At 39.7% G+C, this 23,887-nt stretch overlaps 2 protein-coding genes across 2 annotated transcripts in view; one reads left to right on the plus strand and one right to left on the minus strand.

The window, feature by feature from the left end:
- LOC309660803 (uncharacterized protein) overlaps nt 1–23,887 on the minus strand; it is a 576,745-nt gene that overhangs the window by 284,162 nt on the left and 268,696 nt on the right. The window contains exon 4 of the mRNA XM_082461931.1: nt 9,161–9,230. Within this exon, the coding sequence (XP_082318057.1) occupies nt 9,161–9,230 (70 nt within the window). The remainder of the gene's footprint in view (nt 1–9,160; nt 9,231–23,887) is intronic.
- The window catches only part of SMIM31 (small integral membrane protein 31), a 63,390-nt gene that overhangs the window by 30,423 nt on the left and 9,080 nt on the right, over nt 1–23,887 (plus strand). The gene's annotated exons all lie outside the window — the stretch shown is intronic.

The following is a 23,887-nucleotide window of genomic DNA, read 5'->3' on the forward strand; positions in this document are numbered from 1 at the left end:
TGTAATTAACATTCTCAATTCTCTTACTCTATGCCTTTTTATAAGGGAACAGTTAAGACAACTTTCTTTGTTAAGAGGGTACAAGGTATGACAAAGCCCTGAGATATTTCAGAAAATTGTATTTATTGAGAAACTGACCAAGAACCCACATTTTTCCCTGTTACTGTAAGAAGTCTCCAGAGAAAGATTTTCAAAGACTGTCAGTTCAATTCTTCTCACTGGAAGAAGTCTGGCTATTTTGATCCCTAACTGAATTTACATAGATCATCTACCTTTGACCTTTCAGAGGTACTTAAGAACGTTGCTTTTGTTCTGGACCATATGATATATTTTAAAATTTAAAGTTGAAACATAACATATAGTGCTTGTTTGCAAATGAGTCCAAATAACAGAAATCAGTCACTGTAGAAAATCATGTAGCCCAAAAGAAATCTTGACTGGGCAAGGAAGCTTCACCTACCACCACCGTGATCAAAAGCATGGTCCCATGTGGACTTTCTTTCTTTTTTTTTTTTGGCTGTGTTGGGTCATCGTTGCTGTGTGCAGGCTTTCTCTAGTTGCGGTGAGCGGGGGCTGCTCTTCGTTGCGATGCACAGGCTTCTCATTGTGGTGGCTTCTCTTGTTGCAGAGCACGGGCTCTAGGCGTATAGGCTTCAGTAGGTGTGGCGCATGGGCTTAGTTGCTCCGCGGCATGTGGGATCTTCTCTGACCAGGGCTCAAACCCATGTCCCCAGCATTGGCTGGTGGATTCTTAACCACTGCGCCACCAGGGAAGCCCCCCCATGGACTTTCTAATCACACCAACAGGTTCTAGCATTACAGGAGCACCCAGAATTAGTCATCCCAGGATTGTACTGCTCTCCTTTGAGAGTCATAGGTGCTTACATCAATGCCATATTGTCTATCTTCAAATTAATAAAATAAAATATTTGTAACTTGATCATTACAGAATTAACTTAGATGGTGCCTCTCCAAAGAAGTTTTAAGAATCCACTCAACCTGAAAATAATAATGGTTGTCTCATCTTCGTGACTTAAAAATTGAGAAAAATAAATGTTACATAATGGTAGTGGAACTAGACTGAAGTAGGGCTGCTTTTTCCCAGCCCAGGACACTGTTTCCTGGAAGACCTGTCTCACTGTCAGCATAAAAACAGTGATGATAGAAATGTTTATTAGGTGCCTTCCGTGTAAAAGACAAGATGCCAAGCACTTTACATGTATTATTGTGTTTAATCTTAAAATAACCTTATGAGAGAGGTAATAATAACTTCACTGTTTACAAGTGAGGACATTGGAGCTCTAACCTTGACCTCAGGCCACTCAGCTAATGAGTGAAGATCCCAAGTGAGGCTCTAGGTCACAGGATCCAGAACCTTGTGCACTTTCTCTCCAGATTCCCTTGAAAAACTTATTTGCTTTTTTAAAAATGCATGTACCTCTCTTTTTTCCTACAAAGAATTTAAATTGGCTAAAAATATATAACAAGATAAAACTAAATTTCCAATAAGTAGATAAAGAAATCCAGGCAAAGGGAAAAATAAAAGTAGGAAAAATAGAAGTGGTTAGTCTTGGTGAGGAGAAGGCTGGCATCTCGTTTCAGCAAAGAGTAAAAACTGTGTTATTAAGATTCCTGCATTCATGTCCTGGCTCTGCCATTGGTGACTGTGGGATTTAGGGAAAATTACACAAATTCTCAAAGCCTTCATTTTTCATGTACTAGGTATAATAATGACACCTGCCTCATAGAGTTGAAGTGAGAATTACCTGAACTAAAGCATGAAAATGCAGAGGGGTGGCTGCTATTGGAGTTTTGTTTTGAAGTCTTCATGATTAGGAATTTAATAGAACAATGAGGTTCATCCTAAACTAAAGGAAAATATTTACTGCAGAACCCAGAAAATGTTTACTCAGTCCACACACTGAGTCAATATATCTGTTTTAAATATCCAGCAATACAACATATTCAATACCAATCAACTACAAGATGACATCACATGGAAAAGATAAAAACCTGATGTCAGGGAACGGTAAGGACTCCATTGACAAATGAACATTTAATAGAGTTAGACTGCCTACCAAATGTAGAAGAGGATATACAGAAACTGCAAAAAGGAATAAAGTGAACATCAAAAGACTGAGACATCTCAGAAAATTGAAGAAGTCTTGAATATTTTTTGCAAATGGTATCTTCCATAAAATTGTGCTGTGAAAATCACAAGTAAAGTGTGTTGTATGAAGCTATGGCTTCAAATCAATGCCTCATCCATTCTTTGTGCTAAAATTAGCTTACAGCTGCAATTATAAATTGCCTTTTATTAAATAAGTGATTCAGCAAATTTATTTTTATTATTTTAAGTGTCATTTTTCAAGATAAATGTCCATTCAAATTATTTTTTCTGTCTTCTATTAAATTTTGCCCTGAAAGGAGATCCACTTTAAATGATCATTTTCAGTATTAATTACTCTCAGATTAAAAAGAAGTTTCCTGTTACAGAATTATGCACTCAGCAGCATTAACCACCATCAATTATCATCCAAGAAATTAGCTGGATTCACGCTCTACCCATTTGTAGTAAGTGGGTGCGAAATTTGGTCCTGTACTTTCTTTAAAGCCAATCCAGAGGAGAAAACTGACAATGTTGAAGTTTACCTGAGTTCTTAGTTAGGAAATTCCCCAAGTTTTTGTTTTCCAAAATCCCCTCACTCTTGTGTTCCAGGAAATGGCTGACCGCAAAGACCAACCTTTCCCATACTATGTGAGAAAAACTCGCTGGCCACTCTTTCTCGTGACCCCAAGAGGCTCTTGAGGACCCCGTTGTTTACCTATGGCAGGGACAAACACAGACCTTTCCCCTTTTACCTGCACATGCTGGCAAAGACAGACAGCTCCTTGTTCTTTGTCTCACAGATGGCTTAGCTGAGATTAGAACTGTTTGTCCCCCCTGAAATTAACTAGACACAGAAATAAACCTTTCCTGCAGGGCTACCTGATGGAGACTTCCCTTGATGACAGAACAATGCATAGGGTAAAGCATCCCACCTGGGGCGTCTCCACTCCTCCCTCTTAAGCTAAGGAGAAACCAGCTGCCGAGGCTCCGTGATCTCAGATCTGGGGCGCTCTCCCTATCGCAATAGACTGAATAAAATCAGTATCATTGCTTTCTTCGTTATTGTCTTTGACAACGCACAATCTTCTTCCTTATAGGATAAGCTGATATGTATATGATAAGAATAAAATACTATAGTTGCTAGTTGGAATACAACTATTTCTGGTATGGAAGAAAGAAACAAGAGCTCTCTAGTAAAGAATCTCATGAGCGACTCTACCTCGGTGGTTTTGAATTTTTTTGGCTGAAATCCACTTCCGGATTTCCTACCCACCCACTTACCCACGTGTGCAAAAGTGAAAGTTTCATAAAAAAATACTTAGGCTCACTACAGGTGATATATTTTAATACTTTGTATTCTATTCTATTTTTCTTTTTTTTTAATGTTGATGGCAATACACCTAGTAGACTATGTGACCTATTAAATTCCAATTAAGTTCTATCATATTCCATTAAATTCTAATCATCTCTCCATTCTAAATTCAGGCAATAGCATCAAGTTTATCAGGGAAGACCATTTTCACAAGCCACATGTCAATCTCCCAGGCAGAAACCTTTGCTAACTTACCATTGCCTAGAGAATAAAGTAAAAATGCCCAAGGCTCTTGGTATTCTTCCAAGTGGGAGGTTTCCACTTACCTACTAATAATGCCCTCCTCCTTCTCTTCTACCGGAATCTTATTCTTCAAGCCTAAATTCATTTCCTTTCTTCTGTATTCACTGTAACCCCAAATGAGCTCTCTTCCTGGGGAATTTCATAGCACATCTTTTATGTATCATTAATATGGCGCTTATCTTTATCACCTTGTATCTCCCTAGCCTGGCCCTGAGAACTGTTCCCCAGTCCCTGGATCACGTGGCCAGGCAAGATGAACCCGCTCTCGTGTATACGTGAGGCAGGCTTTGCCCTGCAGGGAGTAATGCCACATGCCCATCCTTTCCCCTTCCGTGACACCCAGCATAAGTAGATTAAAACACAGAGCTAGTTCTGATTCTCTGTGGAGAGATTTCAGTCTCTAAAAGGTGAAAACCAGTAAACCAAGCCTGTGGTGCCTGGAAAAATTCATTATGTTTGTGTGTATAGGAAACGCAACTACAAAATAATGAGAGAGATTTCCGTAATTTGTTACTGAAATTGGTTGGCTATTCAGAAAAAATATTTTTATTTCATGCTATTTACAAAAAGACACTACTAGACATGGAATGAGAATAAAAAATTAACCAATCTCCAGTCTTGCCCTTAAACTTTAGAGACTTACAGGAGAGATGAAATAGGTAGAGAAAAGTAAAAAATAGTAATTCTTGTTCACATCAAAATAAAATTCTTTATCTCTGTATGGATTTTTCATAGAAAAAAAATAAGATAGTAAACCACCAAAAGCATGTTTTAAAGAGAGTAAGAAAAGCCACTTTGTGTGTCCCTTGGAATATCGGCTCCATAAGGCAGAGACTGGGTCTGTCTTAGTCACTGCTTCATTCCAGCACTTACAACACTGCCTGGGACATAGGTGGTTCTCAATAATTCATGACTGACTAAATTAATAAATACCTACAGCTTATGTCTTTAGACAGGCTCAACTTGAGTTCCAAATATTATTAGCATAATACATCACCTTTCTGACTCATTCTCTGGCTTTTCCTACTGCTACTACTAATAGCTCATATTATTTTATGTACAGTCAGCATTTAATCCTCATATTAAACTTATGACGTAGATATTTCTATGGTACTCCATCTAAAATCCCAAAAGAATACCACTTGGAATGCCGTTTATAAACAGGGTCCAGTCCCATGAACTGGTGAATCAACAGAACGGCCGTGATGAACTGGTTTGTGTACGGAGACGGCCTCTGAAATACTTATAAACCTCCCTCTTGAAAACTCAGCGATCACGCAGCACAAACGACCTCAGAAAACACAACTCAGTAGAGAAAGGCTCGTGTGCTTGCTGTACATTGGATCACCCTTCTATGATGTTCAGGTTTGATATATCCATGAATGGAAAATACATTTTAACCTCAGTCAAATAAAACATAACTAGGAGGGGTGTGCCTGCTGGACAGAAGAAATTATTAACGCACGCCAAAGTCAGGTATGAAGGGTTGGTGGACTTCCATCTTCTGTATCATCCAGACAACTGCTTCCTTTTATTTCCTTGAATTATGAAGAATCATTTTCCACCCATTTTATCATCCCTTAGTTTTCAAATTGAACACTGTGAAGCTGGGGCATAAGTTTAGAAGAGCTAAGTGTGACGGCCTCCTTATACCTTTAGAGAAGAGCACGGTGTGATGCAGCTATTTCCTGCCCAGATTATATTGTCCACCTGCACCAGGCCCTGTCTTTGAAAGCTGTCTGCTCTAATGACCAATAGGAAGTGATAAAATGTAAGTGACCCATCAGGGAATGCTAAGGATATCCTGGGTAGGTAATGATCCTTCATCAAAGGTGTGTCCAGCCTCCTGACAAACAGGGGCTTCCAACCCCCCCCACTACTCCCTCCCCGTGCCAGACCCTGTGGGAGCTGCCAGGTGAGAGCCTTGGTGACTCCGCCTGTGATAACAGGGAGCTTGAGAGAGAGAAATTAAGCCCAAGGCTGGTGAGCCACCTTCCTCATTAAGAAAAGTTTTAAATTATGTTGAAACCCTTTAGTAAGATTCAAAAACTTTGTTAAGAATTCCTTCAGCTGTTTCAGCTGCTGTTGTCCAGCTGTGTCAATGTGAGCAAAAAGCCCTATGACGGGTCCTTCCCACCCTTACATCCGAAGAGACTGGATGGAGGGTCAGTAGAAAACAAGGGTTAGAATCTACGTGTTAGAGAGAAATGGATGGACTCCTGTCCTGCCACTCGCTCACAGTGTGACGTGAGCAAACTGCATAAATGCTCCAAGGCTCACTTCATCTGTATGATAGTAATTGCCCACACAAGGCTGTTGTGAAAATTAGAATACGATGAAATATTTAAAACAAGCACTACCTCCTTATTTTAAGAATGAAATCGTAGCTGCTGCCTTCATTATTTTATTGTTATGCTGTGGTTGTTCTGACTGTTCTTTGGTTTGTGTCTGTAATCTGCTGTCTGTAGGGTGAAACTGTTCGTGACTCTGTAACTACCAGCCTGCTGCGGTTAGGGAGACCGCTGTCTGCTAGGTTGATGCTTTGCTGTTGTTAATAAAATACTCTTTTGGCATTTCTCCTATACATGCTGTCTATTTGCTCCACAGAAGCAGAATTATGTTGAAGTAAGACTCTTTTGTATAGTGACTTATAAGCTATTCTGATTTTGTTCTCATTGTGGTTTTTTGTTTTGGAGATCCGTAGCAGACATGACCTTTCTTCAGAAGAAGAAAAGACACCTCCTCTGATCTGGAAAGACTTGCTGCATGGCCAAAAAAAATTTGTTCCCAGTACATTTTTGAATTCTAGAATTTAGGTGGCTCTGTCTGTAGAGGAACATTGAACAGATCAAAACAGTGTTCACAAAGAGCAGTTGTTACAGCCCAGTTATGGCTCCGGCCCAGTCACCTCTTACACAGCACACAGCCTATAAAGGCCTCCATAGTTACTCCCCCGGACAGCTGGACCCGTGTACGTCACTGTTGATCAGAAACCTCACTGCCCTGACCACAAGCTTTTCAAAAACTCACGAGGCAAAATTCCTGCACATTGCAGTGAACACATAATCTTTTAGTACTGATCTGATGCTAAGAAACTCCTCTTTCTTCTTCACTTCATCCCACCTTGGCCATATCATGCCATCTCACAGACAGCCCCATGCACCTAGCTGTAGCAAAGGCAAAATTTTAGATGGTGATAGAATTTGACAGTAGAGCTCTGAAGGGCAGACTATGGTACCCTTGTTACCCATCGTTAACTTAGATGTGGCAGTTTATAGACAAGGAATAGCTGAAGAAATCTTACAAGGTACTCATATCCACATGCATTTCCAGTGTAGTGAGATGGACACTCAATAAATGCTTGTTTTAAAAAATAACAAGAACATTTAAGGCATCAGAAAACTGTCATGGAATTAGACTACACAGACTTTTGAGAGGAGGCGGATTTGGGGCTGTTTCTTGAGGGAAGAAAAAACATATGGAAAATCATAAAGAGAGGATTCAGGAAACATGTTTAAGCAGGGTGGTAAAGGCACCACCATTCAAGTGGTAAAGGCAAAAAGACAGATGTGGAAATTCACAAGCAGTAAACAGCCCGACTTTGCCAGAGCAGGTAGGCTACACCACAGATGATTCTGAAGCTGCCCCACAGCTAGAGGTAACATGATAAAGACAACTTTGGTTCTACAGCTATACCATAAATAAGCACCAGGCTTCTGTCACGTGGCATGAGATGTAAGTGCAGAGTGTAAAAAGAGGAAACTATTCAATCATTTTAAGCAGAGAAGGTAGGAAATCAAATTGGACAAGGATGTTTGTTGAAGCCCTGTTTACAGTGGTGAAAATGGAAACAAGCCAGACATCCACCAGCATGGAAACGACACATCATAGCAGGTGCACACAGGGGGATTCCTATGCAGTGGCTGGGAAACCTCCACATGCATTGTCGCTGAAACGCCCACAATGCAGCAAGGGGAGCGCAACACCGCTGAACGGGGTGAGATCCGGTTCGTACTTTTAGGTTTACATAGGTATTTGTGTGTGTGTTTATAAGTATATGTATATATGTATACGTTTATCTGTATGTATATACAGATAAATCAGTCTGTTGACCATACTGACAAGGACAGGGACACACAGAAACTGGCAAGAGTGGGTAACTCTGGACGGAGGAATTGGGAGGAGGGGCTTTACACCCTTCTGAACTGATTGACTGTTAACGATTTTCCTCCTAACATGTTATAAAGGCTTTCACAGTTCAGTACTCAAACATCTAGAGCTGTTTGGAGTTTACAAAGTACTCTCACATTTTTCACCGGACTCGCATAAACCTGTGACATTGGGTGGGGAGGCAGGAAGAGCCCTGTGTCCTTCCTTAAGTAGGAAATGGAGACGCGTGACTTCCTGAAGTTACACAGCGGCAGACCATATGCCCTGACACAAGTGCAGTGACCTGTACACTCCCAGGTGAACAGAAGTCTCTGCCCAGAAAGCCCTGTGAACTGATGGTCACGCAGATAGGATCTCTGGCTCTCATGCAGAAGATCTTTTCACTGTAATCCCCTGCAGCTCTCTCCACACTGCGGTAGCTCCCCTTTTCCTTCCGAACAGCAAAATTTTCATTTATTCATTGAACAAACGTTTGTTGAGCATCTGCTATATACTAGACATTGACAGTGTGGTACTGAATATGCCGTTCAATCATGCATTTGACAAATATTGATTGAAAGTTTAGTTTGCGTTCACTAAACTAATGTTTGGTTTGGGCGGATGTTGACTCTTTCAATCAATAAAATTGCCCTCATAAAGCTTACATACACAGTGTTGGGTGAATATCTAACCACGTACCTATTTTGTTACAGCTATGATAAATGCTAGGAAGAAATACAAAGTGGCAAAGTGTGTATAATACGGAAATTTGACTACACAGAGGAGAGCCAGAAAAACGTCTCTGGACAAATGACATACAAGCTGAAGGTTGACGGAGTTTAGCGTAAGGCAAGAGGGGAGGAGGAAAGAGAACCACATTCTGTCTCTGGGGTCACTGAATGGGCAGGCCGTTCAATGGAAAGGGACACAAAGAACTACCCGGACGTCTAGTGTGGTTTGATGACAGAGGGTCAGGCAGGGTGGCTGGGACAAAGGAGGTCAGGGCACTGGAGGCCAAGTTCAGGATCTCTGATTTTACCCCAGGAGCAAAGGGACAGCAGTTAATGATTTTAAGCTGGGTGGGTAGGGGTGGGGGGAGGCGATTAGGTATGCATTTTTAAGAGGTAGCCTGGCAAGAAGTAGCCTGGGCAAGGAAGGGTCACTGGATGTGTTTCCACTCAGCACCACTGGGACTTTGAAAGAAATGCCATTGAAAAATAGAAATAAAAAAGAATAATTTCAAAAACCATGAAATCAGATGAGCATAAAGTGAATAGATTTCTCACCTTAGAACAAATTTCTCTGCTCTGCAAGTTTCATGGATCTGCCGATCAAGAAGGGTTGATCTGAAGATATCTGTAAAGGAAAATCACCCCACAATTATTCCATGCTAATCAAACAGCACCAAGTACAATACATTTATCATTTAAGAAAATTCCTACATTTTTTTCTAGACCTGGCTTACAAATCAGAGTCAACAAGTAGTCAAAAGACATGGTCCTTACAGCGTCAGGAGCAGTGAGGCAAAAACAGAATACGGAGCGTGCAGATTTTACCCATGTAATTTGACTTGATACAAGGTTATTCCCCTTTGTACACAATTCGAGTTGTCTGTAAAATAACGCATTTGCAAGAACTGATGATATCTACAGAGCAAATGACATGATTTCGAGTGCTTACTTCATGCCAAGCACTTGACACGTTTAGTCCTTGTTCGAGACTCACGACCACGTTGTAAAACTGAATCATCATCTCTGCTTGAGAGCTGAGGAGAGGAAACTCCCAGGAGCAATGTGCCCAAGGCCCCGGCTGGGAAGAGGCAGGGTCTTGGCCTGGTGCACGACTGCAGTTCGCGCTGTTAATCAGCACGGGGCATGCAGACGTGCGTGTGGAGAGTGGGATTCATTCAGAACCAGCTGTGAGGTTGAGGGCACCACAGCTAGTTCTGTGAGGGCGAGTTGCCAAATTAACCCTTACACCTCAATTCCATGAGCAAAGACCATCCACCATTGTTTACTCTGAGCTTTTTGTGAATAAAAAGTAGCCTCCCACCCTGAGAAAATGTAAAAATATCAGTAGTATTGAGAATGGATGGTACAAATGGAAAACCAGAGTACCAACTACATCATTTTCAACTGAGGGCTTCTTGACTCCCTTAAAGCCTTGTTTGCAATGACCTAAGTTTGAAAATAAGTTACCGAAATTGGAATGTAAATTAAATGTCTTTTGGTCCCAGGGAAGTTCAGCATTAGGATAACAGTGGGCTCTTAAAGAATGTCAGTGAGGACAGTGTGTGCTCATTTCCGATTCTCTAGGAATTCGGGTCGCGTTGGTGTTTTGGTCACCCCAGGTTCACTCGTGCTGTGTGGTTGAACTACTGGATGTGCTGAACTAATATCACATTGTGATACTGCGGGTGCCAAAGGCCACAGGCACCTAGGTTTCCAGTTAAACTGTTGGGAGTAAAATGCCAGAATGTGTGGATCCCAAACTGGACTCCTCTGCCTTCACTTCATAAAAGCGAGGAAAGGCCCTATTAGCAAGAGGCCACTTGAGATGGCTGGCCACCTGCAGATTCATTGTTTTTACACATAGTGGTATTTCCTGCAATTCTTATGTTCCCATTGGACACCATGAGCCTTGGGCTCTTATGATTCGTATCCCAGGTTAAGAATGCATGGCCACTGCAGGACTGGGGTCACCCTCTCTGTTCCTTCCACCTGGAAGCCAGGAGCCTGATGGGGTGATTCAGGGCTACAGCTGCTTATTGCTGAGGGCAAATTTCAAGTTCGTTGTAAATGAAATCATAGCATCCTCTTTGCATCAATACTCTTGTCACACCTAACTGAGGGAAATAGGGGGATCAATTTAATATTTGATCAAAGGGATATTGTAAAAGAAGGAAAACATGCAAGAAAGCATTTAATAATCAGTTGTTAGAGGTGGGCATAAGAGCAGATTTTGAGAGCAGGTAGCGAATTGTTTCCTATGATTTCTTAGGAGTACTTTCAGCAGCCAGCCAGTAGAGGGAAATGTTTTACAAACACTTGCATCCAAGAAAGCAGTCTTGCTGTGTGGCGCTCAGGTGCTGCTTCTGTGGAATTCACTTTGTCCCTTCCCAGTGAACTCTGAGGAAGGTGTCCACTCAGGAAGATAATCCCTTAGTTATACGTAAAAAGGGGATGGCTTCTCCCTTCTCCTCCTCCTTGGCTCAACTCCTGGGCCAGGCATGTCCTGAGAAGACCTGGTAGATCAGCACATCCGAATGTTGCAAAACTGGTCTCTCTTACAACAGATGCTGTAAAAGGACCCCCAGCTCTACAGTGAGGAAGAACAGAGTGAAGGTCCACAGGCATTGATAACCTTGTGCTAATTATTCAATGCCTCATTTACATAATACTACTTCTGTAATCTCAGAATATGTGCATTAGATTATAAAATTCTAAAAATTAACCAAAACAGACAAACTGAAAGCCACAATGAGATACCACTAAACACCTACTAAAATGACTACATTCCAACAAACAATAAAAATACCAAACAGTGCCAAAGATGCAGAACCCCTGGATGTTCGCATGTTGCTGGGGAGAATGCAAACTAAACTGGTGCAGTCACTCTGGAAAACAGTGTGGAATTTCTTATAAAGTTAAACATACGCTTACCATATGACCAAGCAATCCTATCCCTAGTACTTATGTTCACTCAAAAGCTTCCGTAATTGCTCATAACTGGGAGAAACCAAACTGTCCTTTAGCAGGTAAATGGATAAAGACTATAGCACATTCACACAGTGGAATATTGCTCAGCAATAAAAAAGAATGGACTAATTATTGATATATGCAGCAATATGAATGAATCTTAAACGCATTACGCTAAGTTAGCGTTGCCCAGCCTTGGCACCACTGACGTTGTGGACCAGAGACGTCTTTGCAGTGGGTGCGGTCCCTGTGTTCTAGGACATTTCACAACGTCCCTGGCCTCTCTCCACTAGAGCATGTAGCCCTCCACCACTCCTCCCAGTTTTTACTACCAAATATGGCTTCAAATATGCCAAATATCCTCTGTGGGAGACAAAATTGTTCTCAGTTGAGAGCTACTGTGCTAAAGTGAAAAAAGCTGCATTTAAAATGTTGCACACTGTATGATCACATTTACGTGACATTTCGGAAAAGAAAACTATAGGGACAGAAAACTATAGAACAGTGGGTGTCAGTATGAATGGTGGGAGGAAGTTTTGCCTGCATGGAACACCACAGGGAAATTTTGGAGTGAGGGTCTTGTTCTGTATCCTGATTATGGTGATGCTTTTGTCTTTTCATTTGTCAAAGCTCTTGGAACTACCTAGCAAAAAAAGTGAATTGTAGTCTGTGTAAATTAAAAAATAAATTTTAAAAAGCATACAAAACATCACCTTATCTCTAAAGCATATAAAATAAATACCATAGTTGAGATATGTAAACTTTAAAAGAATAATGTTTAACTTAGCATTGAATGGCAGAGTTTGGAATTTTCATGTCAAATATTAAAGAACTTAATACACAAATGCCAATATAGCATATCAACAGTACTGCAAAGTTTAACTAAAGTTCTTTATCTATAAATAAGTGTGTCTATCTGTACATACAGGATAATTCTAAAAAACATTATAATCATTTGCTTACAGTAATCATTTAAATAAAATGAATTTACTGTCTATTTTGAATTAATCTCTGTATGAAAACTACCAATATAGAAAAGTGTATTCTTCAGATTTTTATAGAAAAAGATTGAAAGTAATTAATTTTTCATCTGTACAGGCAAATGTTTTCACTTCACTTGAATGCATTTCTGTATAGCTACTTATACAGAAAAACCTTAGAAAATGTTAACTAGAGAAACAGTTTTCTTTATGATGTACATTTTTTTAAACATTTTTATTGGAGTATAATTGCTTTACAATGGTGTGTTAGTTTCTGCTTTATAACAAAGTGAATCAGCTATACATATACATATGTTCCCATATCTCTTCCCTCTTGCATCTCCCTCCCTCCCACCCTCCCCTATCCCACCCCTCCAGGTGATCACAAAGCACAGAGCTGATCTCCCTGTGCTATGCGGCTGCTTTCCACTAGCTATCTATTTTACGTTTGGTAGTGTATATATGTCCATGCCACTCTCTCACTTCGTCCCAGCTTACCCTTCCCCCTCCCCGTGTCCTCAAGTCCATTCTCTAGTAGGTCTGCATCTTATTTCCATCTTGCCCCTAGGTTCTTCATGACCATGTTTTTTTGTTTGTTTTTTTTTTTAGATTCCATATATATGTGTTAGCATACAGTATTTGTTTTTCTCTTTCTGACTTACTTCACTCTGTGTGACAGACTCTACATCCATCCACCTCACTACAAATAACTCAATTTCATTTCTTTTTATGGCTGAGTAATATTCCATTGTATATATGTGCCACATCTTCTTTATCCATTCATCCGATGATGGACACTTAGGTTGCTTCCATGTCCTGGCTATTGTAAATAGAGCTGCAATGAACATTTTGGTATGTGACTCTTTTTGACTTATGGTTTTCTCAGGGTATATGCCCAGTAGTGGGATTGTTGGGTCGTATGGTAGTTCTATTTTTAGTTTTTTAAGGAACCTCCATACTGTTCTCCATAGTGGTGTATCAATTTACATTCCTACCAACAGTGTATGAGGGTTCCTTTTTCTCCACACCCTCTCCAGCATTTATTGTTTGTAGATTTTTTGATGATGGCCATTCTGACCGGTGTGAGATGATATCACATTGTAGTTTTGATTTGAATTTCTCTAATGATTAATGATGTTGAGCATTCTTTCATGTGTTTGTTGGCAATCTGTATATCTTCTTTGGAGAAATGTCTGTTTAGGTCTTCTGCCCATTTTTGGATTGGGTTGTTTGTTTTTTTGATATTGAGCTGCATGAGCTGCTTGTAAACTTTGGAGATTAATCTTTTGTCAGTTGCTTCATTTGCAAATATTTTCTCCCATTCTGAGGCTTGTCTTTTCGAATGGTGTACATTTTTTATTGAGGTATAATTGACATATAACATCATATTAGTTTCAGGTATACAACATAATGATTCACTACTTGTACACATTGTGAAATGATCACCATGAAAAGTTTAATAATATCTGTCACCATTCATAGTTAGAAAAAAATTTTTTTGTTGTGATGAGGACTTTTAAGATCTACTCTCTTAGCAACTTAACATTTGTTAAATTAACTAGCGAGATATTGCTTTAGGAACTTAGAAATGACAAGGATTCCAGACATGATTTCCCCTGACCAGAGTAAAAAAATTCTGCTGCTCACACACTGCTTGCTGAAAATCAAACCAAGAATGGTGGCCCCCAAAATAAAAATTAGAAGTAGAGCTAAGTAAGAAGAAAGTTGGAGGTAGAGGCCCAGTTGGGAGATGAGACACACAGTGTGGGAGCTGAAAGGGCACATCACTTCTTCCTCACCACTCCCTGGAGAGATGTAAAATACGTGATTAGAGGACAAAGACATTCCAGGCTTGACTCCCAGTACTGCCTTTGAGTTATAGACTAATGACCGCAGCCTGGCTGCCACTCTGCTTGAACTCTGAAATAAACAACCACTGAATCTGCGGTTGGTAAATCTGTTCAATGCCACTGGTTCCCGATACTAGAAAACGCCACAAATGCGGATATTTTTCTAATGCAGAAAAGGATGCTTGGTGGGTATGAGAAAACTTTCAAAAGATGGCAAAATAACCAAACAGGTGGGATTAGCTATACCATAATAAATTTCATAAGAATGAAAACCCAGCACTAAACCAATAAATTGAAGAATACGGTTTGTTGACTCCTGTTTAAGAGAGGACAAAAGATTTTAGGAGAAATAAGATCCACAAACAGTTTACTTTCTCAGGGGTTGAGATGCAAATAAGAATAGCCTAGTCTGGAAATCTTGCATCTTATGTACACACCTGGGAATCAAAACAAGAAACAGCATGGGGCCATTTCAAAGGGATGTGCCACACAGCTGGGCTCATTCAGCTGATTTTATAGAGTGCCGTGGGCACCTTTGGACAAAAAGGTCTTTGCTATTATCAGCTGCTCCTCAGGGCTGGTTTGCTTGTTTGTTTTGGGGGGAGCTCTTTTTTTTTTTTTTTAATTCCCTGAATTGTACTAACAGTCTTATAACATTTAGTAAAAGAAGAAAAGACTTTTTCAGGACAGAAGCATTTAAAAATCACTCCAAAATGGGTTTCGTTAGCTGTCTTGGTTGGTTTACGCTGCTTTACTTCTCAAAAACTTCATTAACTGAAATTTAGGGTCTATCATCAAACATCTGTAAGCCTCAATCTCCAACCCTGTAAAATGGAGGTAACACCACTTAACTACTTTGCTTCCCTGGTGGCACAGTGGTTAAGAATCTGCCTGCCAATGCAGGGGACACGGGTTCGAGCCCTGGTGTAGGAAGATCCCACATGCTGTGGAGCAACTAAGCCTGTGCGCCACAGCTACTGAGCCTGCACTCTAGAGCCTGCGAGCCACGACTACTGAAGCCCGCTCACGTAGAGCCCGTGCTCCGCAACAAGAGAAGCCACCGCAATGAGAAGCCTGCGCTTCTCATTGCGGTGATACAGTGAGGATACAGTGAGATGATGCATTCAAGTGAACCCTGGAAACTGTCAAATACAAATCATATTCAAAGAATCATTTATCTAGGCACTAAGTAATATTTAGTTCATTAATGAGATAAATTCTTGAGCTACAGATCTGTATATTTTACATAAGAATTATAAAAATCAGATACTTTCTTACAGTAGAAGCAGAGTTTCATTTGGAATAGATAATTAAATGTCATGGCTACAGATAGATCCTCTCAGCTCCATAAGCTCTATCCAAACTACAATTTGTAGATAGTAAAAATGATGTAGTATGAGGAATACTGGTTGTCCCTAAAGACCACATAAACTATGGTTTCCCATCTGAGATGGTCAAGAGACAAGCATTTTTTAAAAAGTATGTGTGTACAATAAACCAATACAAAATTATAACTCTAAGGAAAAAATCAACTTTATGGATTTGGGAAAAGTAACAGAATTTATTTGTATGACCCAGTTGCCCAGGAATTGAATCCTAGTTGAGGGACTTTTGCTCAGTAAACCAGCTCTAACCACCAGCAGCTACAGCCTTTGTGGCTCCAGTTTCAAGTAATAATTATATTACTTGAAATTATATATCCCTGGAGATACTGAATATCCCATTCAGGAGCTGCCAGGAAGCTATTCCCAGGGCCCAGCCTATGATACAGGTGAGACCCTACATCAGTGACATCTTCCTGGAAGTCTTGATAACTACACTTCCTTATGGGTAGTTAAAATTCTGTCACTCGGTAGTCAGAATTATTGCCAGAGACCAGAGGATTTAGAAATACAAAAAAAAAAAAAAGAGAGAGAGAGAGAGATTCATAATTGCTCATTTTTGAAAATATATTTTAGTTTATATGTATATTTTCTTCTAGAATTCTAGGGCTTTCTTCCAGTATTCTTGGGTCAAAAACTGGTTATTTAGAAAACATTCTCACATTTCAGCTACTGAAGTTTTTCTTTTGCACCTAAAGGATAGAGGCAAGGTTTTCTAGGTCAAGAATCCAACCCAACCCAGGTCAACAGCTGAATTGACTTTTGCCCAAAGTCAGTTGGGCAAAAATCACTGCCCAACTGCCTTGTTTGAACACTCTGACCCACTAGGTTGGGTTAAGAGGCTTGGAGCCCACTTGGCTTCACCCAGATGTGCCTTTTAAAATATAAATGTGTATGTATAGGATGCAAAAATATATAAGAAAAAAGTTGTTGGATCTTAGATTAGCACACACAAACCAATAGGAATCATAGCTCAAACTTTGTTCTTGGAATCCCTAGTGAAGCCATAAGGTTACAGTTGATACAAAATTCTTTGCATGAACTAAAGAACATTTTCCAGAAATTTTTGAGGACTGAAAATGAAGGGAAGAGAAATGAGAGTAAGTCCTACCCTCTGGGATAGTTGGTTATATATTAATAATTTTCAGTTTTCTTTGTTTACATCTCAGAGTTTTCATTAAATATTTCTTAAAACTACTTTTAACAAATAAGCTATTGATTGGAATGAATGTTATTATTCCCTGGACAACACTAGGGGACATACTAAATGGTGTGTCAAAGACTTTTATAACTATTATAAGGGGTTGAGAGAAAGAAATGCATATTTTCCAGAGGATAAACCTAGTATTCATCTGGTATTTTAATTTTCCTTTCTTTCTCCCTTCCTTCTTTCCTTCCTTCATGCCTTTCTTTTTCTTCCTTTCTCTCCTGTTTTCCTTTCTTTCTCTACATTTTTCTTTTGATTACAAGTTAAAACTAAGCACTTGGGCCTTTTTTTAAAGCCAAAACTAGAGGATAAATTCAGAGCTGACCAGTGTGCTCTGTGCTCTTTCTTCCTTGACACTGATTCTCAAATGTCATGAACTAGACTCGCTTTACTTGGATAATGGAAACTCTAGATCTCTTAATCCTGACCGCCAAATTCATACCTCTTTAAAAAGTACATTTTACATAAACATGCACATTCTCAGCTGCCCAAGAATATAGGTCTGTTTTTCATCCTGCTCTGTTCTAGTCTCTTTAGGACTTAAGTCAACCATTTAAGAGAAGGCCTTTGAACAGAGCATCAGGTTCTGGTTTAGACACATACTTGTGTTTTAGCATCCTTGGCAGAGTTATTTATGTGATACGTATGAGCTTGGGGCATGTGTCATGGGCAGTTTTTCAGGCCTGTAATACCATCCCCAGTCTAGGCGCCATGCTCAGCTCCTGTTCAATACCTTTTAAAGACTCTCCCCACCATCCTCAGTCTTGTACTGTTACGAAGACTTGGGATCGCATAAATATTTTTCAGGTGTCTTTTCAACTCCTTGCTTTTCTTAGGCAGTAATACAAATATCACCAGTGGTCATTGAACCCACTGGTCCTGATTTGGAACAATCTTTTAATACTGTGTATACTTATCTTACAGAAAAGTCATTGAGAACTGAATGTAATTGCTCTCTCTACCTGTTTAGGTTCACTAGAGCCAATTCTTCTGATAAGTAACACTATTTACGAAGATAAATATTGCCTCTCCCCCAATATCTTATATATACTCTTTGTTTTCCTATGTGGCAAATCTGTGGAAAATATTAGAATTTCCATTGCGTAAAAAGAGAAAGTCACAGAAATTAGTGCCTTAGCAATAATACTGAAGGAAAAATATTTCAAATCAACTAACTTCTAGTGTCTAGTCTTAATCCATAAAATTCTTTTTCTTTCAAATATTAAGTTCTTTTCTTGAGCTAAATTAAGGAAACACATACAATATTTTACATCCCTTTTTTTTTCAGAAATTTGAAATCACTTTCAAATAGTATTCTGTGGTATTCTTATATTATATTTCAGCACAAAATTTACCATTTTAGAAAGTAAAAGTGTTTGATTTTATGTCTTAACAGAAAATTTGGAGAGTTCTGAGGCATGCATGAAACTTGACAATTAAGAAGCAACCAAAACAAAAAAACTGATTTGTGTGCAATGCCGAAGTTCTTGCGTGGAAAATTCTATTGATCTGGGGAAATAAAAAATATCAAAAGAAACCATTCCTGGAGTTTCTTTTCCTGAAACACACAATAAGAATTGGAAAGTAATTTAATTATCATAAAGAGTTCCTCAGTCAGCTTCAATTCCAGCCTCCAAAAGTCTGTGCATTCCCGGGATCTGCGGAGAGTTAAGTGGATGGTTCTGGAATGCAGAACCAGATCTCTCAGAGCACTGGCGCTAAGCGTGTTGAAGGAGAAACAAAGGCAGCACAAGTCTGATGAATCCACTTAGGCAGAGACCTGGAGTCTCTCCTTTATATATACTGGCATTCCATATGTAGTATTAAAATTTTGGTCAAATACCTATATGGATTAGATTAAGGAGTAACTTAATGATTTGAAACTTACAGAAAAGTCATGTTGCCATTTAACATGAACTTTTTATATAATTGCACTTTCATTCATACCTACCAAAATATCTGTCAACTCTACAAGAAACTTCATTGGGTAGAGGCATGATAGTCTCAGTGTATAATTGTTGGTAAGTTGACCTCTGGAGTCTTGCTCCTACCTATATTTAGGATTTATAACTAAAAAAGAGTGAAATGCAAATCAATTTTATCTTGTAGCCATTACCAGATATGTAAGAGTTTAATTAAATCTTTATTAATCTGATGCTTTTTCACCACTGTGTTTGCATCACCACAGAACATTTCTGCAACTCAAAGATAAGCAACGTGTGAAGATGGTTCTTTTTTTTTTTTTTTTTTTTTTTATTTATTTTTTGGCTGTGTTGGGTCTTCGTTGCTGCATGTGGGCTTTCTCTAGTTGCGGTGAGCGGGGGCTACTCTTCGTTGCAGTGCGTGGGCTTCTCATTGCAGTGGCTTCTCTCGTTGCAGAGCGTGGGCTCTGGGCGCGTGGGCTTCAGTAGTTGCGGCACACGGGCTCAGTAGTTGTGACTCATGGGCTCTAGAGCACAAGCTCAGTAGTTGTGGCGCACGGGCTTAGTTGCTCCGCGGCATGTGGGATCTTCCCGGACCAGGGCTCGAACCCATGTCCCCTGCATTGGCAGGCGGATTCTCAACCACTGTGCCACCAGGGAAGCCCGAAGATGGTTCTTATTCTTGAGAATAAGTTGGTTTTTAATCTTTTATCCTTCTCTGACAAAAGCTGAAGTTAGTGTTTCTTTCCCAGGTTCCTTATTCTCTGTGCCCACTTCAGTATTTCCGTGATATGTCAGATCAGTCTAACCCTTTTATGCAGAATGTTCCTTCCGATGTAGCAAAGGACTAGGAATCCAGGTCTGCTGAGAAGGGGACTCAGAACGCTGAGACACCCATATGCATTCATTTGGAGACCACGTCAGCTTCCCTTTCGATAGGGCATGCCCACTTCTCTCTCACAATAAATAAAAGGCAATCAGATAAGCATGAAACATAGTCCTTGGTAGGCTACATACAGCATCAGGATTCTTGTAGGCCTTTTTGCTAAGCAAAACCCTTGCTTTTAAAAATGTACATGAAACGCTATGATGACTAAAACACCTAAACAGGAAATTTGAAAAACTTACAAGCTAAGCAGTTTCTTTACCTGGTATCACTCACTTGAATGACACTGTATTTGAAAAATCTTTTTAAATGGATTTCCACTCAAGTATTAAAACAATTCTGAAAATTGAGTTATTTACCTTCAGATTTTGAAATTCCTATTAAAGTAATTCAATAAATTTCAACATATGAGTCACTTTAAGTGACTTCACTCAATATTCATGAAGTCTTATTGTTATAAATGAAGTAAATAAGAATCAGGTTTTACTCATTATTTCACTAACCACAGTTTTCGACAAATGAAAAACAGAAAACCTCAAAGTGACTAAAATCAATTTTATGTAAAAACTAAAACAAAGTTTTACTTTATGGACTATACAGGAGTAGATCTTACTCAACCTTTAGAATATTTACAGTTAATATGTTTCAGTCAAAACACTTTTAGAAAAAGTCTATTTTCACCTCTAGATTCCATGTTGAAAAGGACACATAAGTATATATTTTTAATGTGAAAAAAATCCCATGTAGATTATTTCAAGAAATTATAATTAAAGGCCTTAACAACTTTTAGAATAACATTGGCCCAAAGAAAATACCTATGGCCAATCAACAAGTGGTAAGATTATTTGTTAACTGACCATGTGTTATTTCCACCCACTTCCATTATAATTTTATACTTACTTCTAATGTTACCTTGACCTTTGTTTTCTTATTCTCAATAAATTTACTACGTTTAAGTAGATTAATGTTTGTCATTAAAATTGTCATTAAACTATTTAATTATGTTAAATACACAAATTTACTTGCCTACTATGAAAAAAGGCATGACATTGTCATCACTGAGTTTTAAAAATTATATTTTAGTAGTTTATTCATTCCTAAACTAAGTAGTCTACACTAATTGTCTGTGAAAGTGATTCTCAAACATTTCGCTCTTAATACTGTCATTTGCTCAAGATTTTCTGGGTGAGCTGGGGGCAAGCTGATGCTTTAGATCCCTACTACACAAAGTGCCATTGAACCAGATATGCATTGGTCAGTGCTCCTTAAAACTTTAACGTGTATTTGATTCATTAAAGATATTGTTAAAATGCAAATCCTGACTTAGCAGATCTGGGTGGGTCTCTGAGATTCTGCATTTTCAATAAGTTCCCAAATACAGTACGTCCCCTACATACGAACGAGTTCTGTTCTTAGAGAGCGTTCGAAAGTCCAATTTGTTCGTAAGTCCAACAGAGTTAGCCTAGGTACACAGTTACACAATCCGCTGTATAGTACTGTACTGTAATAGTTTTATAATATTTTTCGCACAAATAATACTTAAAAAACAAACACAAAAAATAAAACATTTTTAATCTTACAATACAATACCTTGAGAAGTACGGTAGTACAGTACAACAGCTGGCACACAGGGGCTGGCATCGAGGGAACAGGCAAGAAGAGTTACGACTGGAGGAGGGAGAGGAGGTGGGAGGTGGCAGAGCTGAAGGATCGTCAGCAATAAGAGATGGAGGACAAGCTGCAATGTCACTCATGCCTGACATTCATGGCAGAGGTTCTGGTTCCTTGCTGGATTCAATTCTATCTACCCTCCTGAAAAAAACGATCCAGTGATGTCTGGGTAGTAGCTCTTTTTTTGTTGTCATAGATGACACGATAGCACAGGATTGCATTCTGAACAGCTGCTGCAACCTTCGTGTACCATTCTACGTTCTGGTCCTGTGCCTCAAAAACTAACAGTGCCTCCTCAAATAAAGAAAACCCCCTTGCCATTTCCTGCATCGTGAATCTCTTCAGTTCTTCAGTTACTTCTTCTTCCTCTTGTCTCTCTTCATCCTTTCTCTGGGCCTCCAATTCCATCAGGTCTTCATTAGTAAGCTCCTCGTGTTGCACAGCAAGGAGTTCCATGAAGTCGTCCTCTTGCAGATCTAACTCCAGCTTCTCGCTGAGGGTCACTAAGTTGCTGACGACCTCTTTGGACTCCTGATCTACCTTCTCAAATCCACGAAAATTGTGAACAAACTGCGGGCAAAGGTTCTTCCAAACCCCATTCATGGTGAGGTCCATAACCTCACGCCAAGCAACGTCAATGTTTTTTATGGCCCTGTAGATGTTATAGTCCTTCCAAAATTGTCACAAAGTTGTTCCTGATGACTGACATTGTATTCCGTGTCAGGTGTACTACTTTGACGTTGGGATGAAAGTCATCCATGAATGGGGGGTGGCCCAGAACACTGCCTAGCAGCAAAAGAATGTTGAATAGGATGTTCTTCTCCAAGCAATATTTCTCTACCTCTGGGATAAAGTGGTGGAAAAACCAGTCCTGGAAAATGGCCTGTGTAATCCAGTCTTTGGGGTTACTCTTCCACAGAAGAGGAAGAGAGCCCTTGGCCATGTTTTTAAAGGCTCTTGGGTTCTCTGAATGATAAACTAAGAAGGCTTCAGCTTCATATCACTGGAAGAATTGCTACCAAAGAACAGAGTTAGCCTGTCCTTTGCTGCTTTATAGGCTGGCATCAACTTTTCTTCCTTACTGATGTAACTTTGGTCTGGCATCCTCTTCCAGTACAGTCCTGTCTCATCCACATTAAAAACATCCTCGGGTAAATACGCGCCTTCATCAATAATTTCTCAAAACGTTTCAGGAAATTCCCAGGCAGTTACCTTATCTGCACTCGCTGCCTCGACACTTACTTTTAAGTTGTGAAAGTTGGCTCTAGCGTTGAACTGATGAAACCAGCCATGGCTGGTATTAAAAGATGCATCTTCTGATTCTTCACTGTGTTTCTTCTTCACGTCTTCATAAAGTCTTTTAGCTTTCTCTTGAATCAGCATTAAGCTGAGAGGGACTTGACGATGATGCTGACCCTGAATCCACACACTGAGAAGTTTCTCCATCTCCTCCATCACTTTTCCACGCTTCTTCGATATGTATTATTGTCGACATCATTGGCACAGCAGACTTCACATGTTCCATGATCTTGTCTTTGTTCTTTAGAATCATGCTGATGTCTGAACAATTCATGTTATAAGAACAAGTGATGTCTAACATATTTTCACCTTGCTCCACTCTCAATTATTTTCACTTTTCTTGCCATTGTTATCACTTGGTGCTTCTTAGCAGTACCAGCTACACCACCGTTGTTTTTATGCTTACTTCTGGACATCCTGGGCTTGAAATACAGATACTGTACTACTGTACTCTATAGAGTACTGTACAGTAAAGTACACAGAAACACAACCACTTGTAGCACATACATGCACGTGACAATGTACTCCAGACACGTGAAATAACTTAACATGATTGGACATGCAAACACATGTTCGCATCTTTGAAAGTTCTCAACTTGAAGGTTCGTATGTAGGGGACTTACTGTAGTGTAATGGTGCTGGGACACAGACTACACTTTGATTAGCAAAGTTTTGGATTATCATTAATCTATTCCAAAGTTGTTGAAAGTTGTCTAAAAAGGGGGAGATAACCGAAGACCATGTTTTCTTTAATAACGTGTACAACTCATTAATTAAAAAGACAAAGGAGGGGCTTCCCTGGTGGCGCAGTGGTTGAGAATCTGCCTGCCAATGCAGGGGACACAGGTTCGAGCCCTGGTCTGGGAAGATCCCACATGCCGCGGAGCAAATAGGCCCGTGAGCCACAATTACTGAGCCTGCGCGTCTGGAGCCTGTGCTCCGCAACAAGAGAGGCCGCGATAGTGAGAGGCCCACGCACCGCGATGAAGAGTGGCCCCCACTTGCCGCAATTAGAGAAAGCCCTTGCACAGAAACGAAGACCCAACACAGCCATAAATAAATAAATAAATAAATTTTAAAAAAATAATAATAATATAAAAAAAAAAGACAGGGGTATT

This window comes from Balaenoptera physalus, assembly GCF_965194825.1.
Source record: "Balaenoptera physalus genome assembly, chromosome: 5".
NCBI classification, from domain to species: domain Eukaryota; kingdom Metazoa; phylum Chordata; class Mammalia; order Artiodactyla; family Balaenopteridae; genus Balaenoptera; species Balaenoptera physalus.